This window comes from Otolemur garnettii, unplaced genomic scaffold (genome assembly GCF_000181295.1).
Source record: "Otolemur garnettii isolate 467f Iridium unplaced genomic scaffold, OtoGar3 scaffold00071, whole genome shotgun sequence".
Classification (NCBI taxonomy): domain Eukaryota; kingdom Metazoa; phylum Chordata; class Mammalia; order Primates; family Galagidae; genus Otolemur; species Otolemur garnettii.
The window spans coordinates 645,890-655,037 of record NW_003852466.1 but is presented as its reverse complement, the minus strand read 5'-3'; the positions used below and the strand labels follow the sequence as shown (position 1 = coordinate 655,037).

Here is a 9,148-nt window from a genome sequence, read left to right as displayed (position 1 = left end):
TGTGGGATGGAGAGAGGTGGGTGCATTTGAGAGCCATGAGCAAGAGGAGGCAATGTGGGATGGAGAGAGGTGGGTGCATTTGAGAGCCATGAGCAGGGCTTTCCAGGTGATAAAGGAAGGGATGCAATGAGGGTGGAAGGGAACAGGAGACATGTACAGCAGCACTTAGTGTGCGCCAGGCCCTGTTCTAGGCATTTCATACGTGTATGGACTGATTTCGTTAATCCTCAGATAAAACTCTGTAAGGTAGTTGCTATTATCAATCCATTTTAAAGATGAGAAAATACTCCAGGTGCAGAAGCTCATGTCTGAAATCCCAGCACTTTAGAAGGCCAAGGAAGGAGGATCACTTGAGGCCAGGAATTTGAGAGCAGCCTGGGCAACATAGCAAGACCTCATTTCTACAAAAAGTAAAAAAAAAAATTAAAATTAAGTTAAAGAATAGAAAAATGAGCTGGGCGTGATATGCACCTATAGTCCTAGCTATTCTGGAGACTGAGGCAGGAGGATTGCTTGAGGCCAGGAGTTTGAGATTGTGCTGAGCTAGGATTATGCCATTGTACTCCAGCCTGGGTGACAGAGCAACACTCCGTCACAAAATAAATAAATAAATAAGAGAAAATAGAGGTGTGGGGAGGTTCAGCACCAAAGCCAGCCCCACAGTCAGAAACTGCAATGCACTAACTCTTGTGTTTCCTCCATGGATAGAGGGATATACACAGAGCTGGGGAAGGAGCTATCATGGTAATCTGGGCTGAGAGTTTATCTAGAGGGTGGAGGATAAAAAGGTGCAGGTCTGACCTGTTCCCACCTGCATCCCAGGCCATCAACCGTGCAATGCAGAAACCACAGGAAGAGTACAGCATTGGAGTGCTGGACATCTATGGCTTCGAGATCTTCCAGGTACAGCCCCTGTCCCTAACTGGCCCACATCTTATCTTCCTGGAAACGCTGGGGCAGGCCAGTGGCCACAAGAGCCTCCAGCATCAGCATACTAAAGGAAAGACCCTTTTCTTCCCTCCGCAGAAAAATGGCTTTGAGCAGTTCTGCATTAACTTTGTCAATGAGAAGCTGCAACAAATCTTTATTGAGCTCACCCTGAAGGCCGAGCAGGTGGGCAGAGGCGGCCAAATGGCCAGGCACATGGGAATCATGGGGAGGGACCATGAGGGTCACTAAGCAACGTGGGGACACCCCCGCCCCTTACCTGTTCTCACCTGTCTCTGCCCTCTCTGCTTACCTGTCCAGGCTCTATCATGATATTTCCTTAGGGATATTTTCTTTTCTGTTTTTTTTTTTTTGTTTGTTTGTTTATTTTTTTGAGACAAAGTCTCACTATGTCACCCTCAGCAAAGTGCTATAGTGTCACAACTCACAGCAACCTCAAACTCTTGGGCTTAAGTGATTCTCTTGCCTCAGCCTCCCAAGTAGCTGGGACTACAGGCGCCCGTCACAACACCCTGCTATTTTTGTTGTTGTTGTTGTTGTTGTTGTTTAGCAGGCCTGGGCTGGGTTCAAACCCACCAGCCCTGGTGCATGTAGCTGGCGCCCTAACCCCTGAACTATAGTTGCCAAGCTATCCTTGGGGATATTTTCTTCTGCTTCTAAGCTTTGACAAAGACTGGACAATAGACTCTTTGTTCATTCATTTAACTATTATTTATTGGGTACTTGTCATGTCCCAGTCACTGTTTAGGGTACAGGGGGAGAGACAGCCATGAACAAGATAAGAATCCCTCCTGCTGTATGCAAGTTGTTATGGATCTGTCTTTTATACTGGTTCTATGTGAGAATACAGCATCAAAATAAATGGGAAATGTTTAGTTAACAGAAAGAAAAAGAGAGAAAGAGAGAAAGACAGAATCGCTCCTGTTTTCCCAGGAGTTGGCAGCCTGCAGGGAGCTATGACCATGCCACTGCACTCCAGCCTTGGAGGACAGAGCAAGACCTCTGTCTCTTACATAAATAATTTTTTTTAATGCTTCCTGTTTCGAGTTTGCCCCTCCCCCAGAAGCAGAGCCTGAGGCAAGGATTCAGAGGCAAGTGGTTTATCTGGGAAGCAATCCCAGGAAGCACCAAGAAGGAAATGAAGAAATGAGATGGGGAGGGAAGGAAGAAGGAAGGGAAAGAAGGAAAGAGAAAGAAAGAGAGAAAGAGAAAGAGGGAGGGAGGGAGGGAGGGAGGAAGGAAGGAAGGGAGGGAGGGAGGGAGGGAGGGAAGGAAGGAAAGAAGTAAGCCCAAGTAGGGTGCTAGTGAGCAGAAATGGGGTTCAATTCTGCTGCAATCCATGGAGACTTCACAGAGTACACTTCAGAGTTGGCTCAGCAGAGGAATGAGGGAAGAGGGGGGCGTTTATCTACCTGCAGAGGGGGTGAGGGAGTGGGGTGTTTATCCACCAGCTCCTGTTGATTGTTTTCAAGGGTTCCCAGGGGCAGGGACATAATTCCCTGGCACTCCACTTGGGAGCAATGGCTTGCTTGCCAGAGACAGTCCTAAGTGAAGAGGTAAGGAGGTGGGGAGAGTCTGGGAGACAATGGCCACATTCCCTTCACCCCCCATCCCTGTTCTCTTGTCCATCCCTAGGAAGAGTACATCCAGGAGGGCATCCACTGGACACCCATCCAGTACTTCAACAACAAAGTTGTCTGCGACCTCATTGAAAACAAGCTGGTGAGGACTGGGCCACCTTTGGAGGGGGTTGTCACACTGGGCCCTGAAGCCAGTCCTCTGAGAGCTGGGAGAGATATGGCACTATCCAGCCCCTTCCTCCCCAACAAAAAAAGCACTACTGAAATATCCCCTCAGCCACTTCATCCATTTATTCTGCTCACCAGCTCACCTTTCACTTAGTCACTCAACAAACATTCCTCTTGGGCAGCCCTACTCAGGGTTAGAGGGGTCACAGTCATAGGTCTCCCACCCTGAAGATATTCCAGTCTTGGGAAGGGGGAAAGAGACATGGATCCTTTATGGGGCATCCACCACCCCAGGCTCCCCCCCAGAGAGCTTCCACATCCTTCCAAGCTTGCATTTGAAAATTCCCTCTCCTGCACACTGCTGCTGGCTTCAGCACTTTGCAACCTCCAAGCTAGCAAGCCATGGAATGGGACAGGACAGGTTGCACTGAATCCTTGTCCACCTCCATGTGGCTCCTGCAGAGCCCCCCGGGCATCATGAGCGTTCTGGACGACGTGTGCGCCACGATGCATGCCACAGGCGGGGGTGCCGACCAGACACTGCTGCAGAAGTTGCAGGCAGCAGTAGGCACCCACGAGCACTTCAACAGCTGGAGCGCCGGGTTCATCATCCACCACTATGCAGGCAAAGTGAGATTCCCCCCACCCACCCCTGCTCACCACCACCACCACCCCCAGCCAGGGCACCTCCTCTCACACCTCAGGACACCAAGGTCACAACCCCCCAGCAACACCAGTCTGGAAAAAGCCTGCTGGTGACCCCTAGCCAGGGCTGCATAAACCCCTGAGCAAGGCCAAAGCCCCCCTGACAGACAGAATAGAATCCCCCACCTGCCTCATTTACCCCAACCTGGGCAGCAGACCACCGGGGCCCTCATCTATGCCCACAGTCCCTTCCAAACCCCAATGTGACCTGTTATACCCTGACCAGATCACAGCCCCCACCTTCTTATTCCAATTTGGAGAGCAAATTCATGGGCCCAATATGTAGCCACCACCATTCAAAATGGGCTGGCGTCCCTCACGGACCCTTATCCAAAGCTACGGAAATCCTGTGACCTTGCCCACAGCCCCCTTCCTAACTGCCAGGACTACAGACTCTCTTCTCATGCTCCCATGACGTCAACATGAGCAGCAAATGTCCCCAGGGGCGTCTCTAAAATGGGCTAGAGCTCCCAGGTCCCCTCAGCCTAGGCTGCCAAAACACTGACAAGGACTGCCCCAATCCTTGGTAGCAGATCTAGCCCCTAGCAATCCATAGCCAGCAATGGAACACCCCCACCATAGCCCCCCAGCTCCCTAATTGACCAGGACACAGAACCCCCCACCCCCTCATCCCTCTGACCCAAGCTGAGCCCCAACCTTCCAACCTCAACCTAAACATCAACCCTCCAGGGAGCCTGGCCCCCTACCCCCTACTGGGGTAATCCATAGATAAACCCCAACCAGAACTGCAGGTCCCCCCTGATTCTCTGACCCCAGAGCAAACCCCACAGAACCGGGGCAGTAAGCACCTCCCACAACCCATCCATGTAGGTCTCAGACCCTCACCCCCATCCCCATACCTCCTGCAGGTCTCCTATGATATCAGTGGCTTCTGTGAGAGAAATAGAGATGTTCTCTTCTCAGACCTCATAGAGCTGATGCAGACCAGTGAACAGTGAGTGGTCCTGGGTGTGGAGCCTTCCCAGCACACACCTTATGGAACTGGAGGGAAGACCACTGGGAACCACCCCATCTTCCCCAGAGCTCGATCATATATGCTTGGGTTTCTCATTTATAAGTCAGGACTGGGGTTCCAGTAACTTCTAACAAGTTCTCAGGGGATGCTGACTGCTGGTCCAGGACCTCACTTTGAGAATCACTGCTGTAGTTCTGTGTTTTCCAATATGGCAGAAACTGGCCCAGAAGTTCAAGACTAGGCAACATAGCAAACACCTGTCTTTAAACAAACAAACAAAAAACACTCGGTAAAAGCCTAGTGTTTTGTTTTTTTTTTTACTTTAACTGTCATAAAGTACACATAATGTTTATATTTTTATTTATTTTATTTTGGGTGACAAAATCCTGCTGTCACCCAGGCTAAAGTGCAATGGCGCAATCATAGTTACAGCCTCCAACTCCTGGCCTCAAGTGATCCTCCTGCCTCAGCCTCCCCAGTTGCTGGGACTACAGGAGTACACTGCCACACCCCGCTAATTTTTTAATTTTTTTGTAGAGGCAGGGTCTTGCTATGTTGCCCAGGCTAATCTCGAATTCCTGACCTCAAATTGTCCTCCCATCTCAAGCCTCCCAAAGTGCTCAAGTGAGCCACTGTGCCCAGCCAACATTTATCTATTTTTTTTTTTTTTTGAGACAGAGCCTCAAGCTGTTGCCCTGAGTAGAGTGCCATGGCATCCAAAGTGCCATGGCATCACAGCTCACAGCAACCTCCAACTCCTGGGCTCAAGCGATTCTCCTGCCTCCGCCTCCCAAGTAGCTGGGACCACAGGCGCCCGCCACAACGCCCAGCTATTTTTTGGTTGCAGCCATCATTGTTGTTTGGCGGGCCCAGGCTGGATGTGAACCCGCCAGTTCAGGTGTATGTGGCTGGCGCCTTAGCCGCTTGAGTCACAGGCGCCAAGCCCATTTATCTTCTTAGCCATTTTAAAGTGTACAATTCAGTGGCATTAAATACATTCACACAAAATTTCATGCAACCATCACTACTATCTAGTTCCAAAACTTTTTTATTACCTCAAACAGAAACCTCATCCATATCCATGAAGGAACCTAGTCATTTCCTGTTAGGGATGCTCAAGGAAAGTCTTGCTGAGATGAGGGAGTGAATGCAGGGAAAGTTATTTAAGCCCTTCACAGCCAGTAGAAACAGGCTGTTTCCTGTCTTTGGCTGTCATACACAGGTCTACAGTGTTAAACATCTTTGTACAGATTTCATTGCACACATGTGCCACCATATACATGTAGAATGGCTGCTACCAAGGGATCTTCCCATTTCCCAAGATACTTCACCCATTGATATATTTTATATTTTACTTACTATTTTACATGCATGATCATGGAAGAAGTTATAAAAGTGTACATAAATAGGCTCAGCACCCATAGCACAGTGGTTAGGGTGCCAGCCACATATACTGAGGGTGGCAGGTGTGAACCCAGTGCAGGCCAGCTAAATAATGACAACTGCAACCAAAAAATAGCCAGGCATTGTGGCAGGTGCCTGTTATCACAGCTACTTGGGAGGCTGAGGCAAGAGAATCGCTTAAGCCCAAGAATTTGAGGTTGCTGTGAGCTGTGACACCATGGCACTCTACCAAGGGCAACATAGTGAGACTCTGTCTCAACAACAAACAAAAAGTGTACATAAATCAAGGGACCAAAAAAAAAAACCCAAACAGGCCTGCCCTGTCTCACCCATTACAGCACAGCCCCACATTCAGAAAGAACCATACTTTGTGTCATGGCACCGAGGCAGCCCCACCTCTAGGAAAGGGAGCCTTAGAGTCCAGCTGCACCTCTGACCCCCTCACCTCCTCCCTAGGGCCTTCCTCCGGATGCTCTTTCCCGAGAAGCTGGATGTGGACAAGAAAGGCCGCCCCAGCACTGCTGGCTCCAAGATCAAGGTTGGACCTGCCTCCCACCCACCCAGTATCCAGACTCTGCTCATCTGCTCATTCCAATGCCTGTATATCCCCCATCCTCTGTCTGTGACATCCTCTGTCCAACAGGGTCTTCCTTCAGCTCTGGGCCTAGGGGGCTTGGACTAGCTTCCTTGAGGTGCCCTACTCCTTAAATCCAGAAGTGAAGCAATATCCCAATAAATTTTTTTGATCTTTTATTTGCCTCCCACCCTTTTTAATTTTTTTTTTTGAGACAGAGTCTCAGTATGTCACCCTGGGTAGAGTGCTGTGGTGTCATAGCTCACAGCAACCTTAAACTCTTGGGCTTAAGTGATTCTCTTGCCTCAGCCTATGTTGTAGCTGGGACTACAGGCATCTACCACAACACCTGGCTATTTTTGTTGTTGTTATTGTTGTTGTTGTTGTCATTGTTGTTTAGCAGGCCGGGCCAGGTTCCAACCCACCAGCCCTGATGCATGTGGCTGGAACCCTAACCACTGAGCTATGGGCACCGAGCCTATTTGCCACTTTTTAATAAATTGTGGTAAAATATGCACAATGTTAAATTTGCCATCCTGACCTTTTTTTTTTTTTTGAGATGGAGTCTCCTTGGTAGAATGCCATGGCATCATAGCTCCCAGCAACCTCCAACTCTTGGGTTCAAGTGATTCTCTTGCCTCAGCCTCCCGAGTAGCTAGGACTACAGGCACCTGCCACAATGCCCGACTCTTTTTTAGAGACCAGGTCTCACTCTGGCTCAGGCTGGTCTGGAACACATGAGCTCAGGCAATCCACCTGCCTTGGCCTCTCAAGAGTGCTGGAATTCCAGGCGTGAACCACTGCACCTGGCAGTTCTTGAGCATTTTTAGTGCACAACTCAGCAACATTAAGCACACTCACATTGCTGTGCAACAGTCACCAACATCCATTTCCAGAAGCTTCTCATCTTCTCAAACTGAAACTCTTGTTCCCATGAAACACTAGCTCTCCACCCCCTCCCCAAGTACCCACTATGCTACTCCTGTCTCTGTGAACCTGAAGACTCTAGAGCCTTACTGTGAGTAGGATCGCACAGGATTGGTCCGTGTTGGCTTGTTTCACTGAGCATCATGTCCTCAAGTTCACCCATGCTGTAGCAGATGTCAGAATCCCCTTCCTCTATAAGGCTGCATGATACTCCTGCAGTGCTCATCCATTCATCCATTTTGAACACTTACACTGCTTCCACCTTTGAGTCTTGTAAATAAAGTTGCTACAACCACGGGGTCCCATTTTAATAACTACTTATTGAGCACTTACTCAGTGTTGGCAATAAACATGGGACAACATGGGACACTTTGCTACCATGAGGAATTAAGTACCCCTCTCCTCCAGAAGATGGGCTCAGAGAGGGTAGCCATTCACCCAGGTCACACGGCAGAGCCTCCCTTGACATTCTCCCCAGTGTTCTCACCTGAAATGATTCCATTTCTGTTCCCTCCCACCCTGAGCGACTAAAATTCACAACACAAGGCTAACCTCTCAGGTACACGCACAGCCCCTACTTCCAAAGTACCCGTCTCCCTGAAAGACAGGTAGAAATATGCTCCTGGGTGTTATGTTACTTGTTCAACAAATGTTTACTGACCACTTACCATGCATTCAGCTAAGTGGCAAGCATGGCAGCCGCTAGTGCTCCTAGTCTTGGAGTCAAGAGTTGGTAGATACTCAACATCAGCCCTGCGTGTTGTGTGCTGATACACAGACCCGGGGGAAACCTTGTGGCTCATCAGCTGCCGATCCCCACCCACCCCCACCTTCTCCACTGCCTCAGAAACAAGCCAACGACCTGGTCGCCACACTGAAGCGGTGCACACCCCACTACATCCGATGCATCAAGCCCAACGAGACCAAGAGGCCTCGAGACTGGGAGGAGAACAGGTGACAGCCCCCTAGGGCCCGACCCCAGGCTATGCTCCCTCCACAGTCCAGCCTGAGACTAACCCAGGCTGAACCCAGAACCTACACAAAACCCCTCTGGGCCTCAGGGATACACTTAGAACTGACCAAGACCCCCAACCACCAACCTCCAGGATGACCCAGAGACTAGCACAGCCTCAGCTTTCACCTCCAGAACTGACTCCCAGGCTGACCCTGAACCCCCTCAGATGTCAGAACTCACCCCCTCCAAGCTCCCCTGGACCTCTCCCCAGACCCCAGATCTGCCTCTCTACTGCCCCACCCCCAGTAACCCCCACCCCCTAGGACAGGTGAGACTGCCCTGCAGACTCAGGCTGCCCACACCCACAGGGTTAAGCACCAGGTGGAATACTTGGGCCTGAAGGAGAATATCAGGGTACGCCGGGCCGGCTTCGCCTACCGCCGCCAGTTCTCGAAGTTTCTGCAGAGGTGAGGCTCCCTGCCTGCCCTTGCCACCTCCCATCAGCCCCATGTGCTCTGAACCATCCGACAGCCTGGACCTTTGCTGCCAGGTACGCCATCCTGACCCCCGAGACATGGCCCCGCTGGCGTGGGGATGAACGTCAGGGTGTCCAGCACCTGCTTCGGGCAGTCAACATGGAGCCTGACCAGTACCAGATGGGGAGCACCAAAGTCTTCGTCAAGAACCCAGAGTCAGTAAGTGTGTTTATAAGAGACAGAGGAAAAAGAGAGAAAGACAGAGGTATTGAGAGAGAGAAAGAGATTAAGAGAAAGAAATTGAGAGTGATATTTAGAGGGAGAGATGGAAAGACATTGAGAGACTGAAAAAGATACTGAGAAGAGGGCAGCGCCTGTGTCTCAAAAGGGTAGGGCGCTGGCCCCATATGCCGGAGGTGGTGGGTTCAAACCCAG

General features: G+C 50.3%; 1 protein-coding gene across 2 annotated transcripts in view; it reads left to right on the top strand.

The window, feature by feature from the left end:
- MYO1F (myosin IF) overlaps positions 1-9,148 on the top strand; it is a 39,256-nt gene that overhangs the window by 18,619 nt on the left and 11,489 nt on the right. For both annotated transcript variants that reach the window (XM_003793663.3, XM_023515415.1), the window contains exons 11-19: positions 823-903; positions 1,027-1,113; positions 2,584-2,670; positions 3,159-3,326; positions 4,271-4,356; positions 6,238-6,319; positions 8,130-8,236; positions 8,606-8,704; positions 8,788-8,932. In XM_003793663.3, coding sequence (XP_003793711.1) covers positions 823-903; positions 1,027-1,113; positions 2,584-2,670; positions 3,159-3,326; positions 4,271-4,356; positions 6,238-6,319; positions 8,130-8,236; positions 8,606-8,704; positions 8,788-8,932 — 942 coding nt within the window. The remainder of the gene's footprint in view (positions 1-822; positions 904-1,026; positions 1,114-2,583; positions 2,671-3,158; positions 3,327-4,270; positions 4,357-6,237; positions 6,320-8,129; positions 8,237-8,605; positions 8,705-8,787; positions 8,933-9,148) is intronic.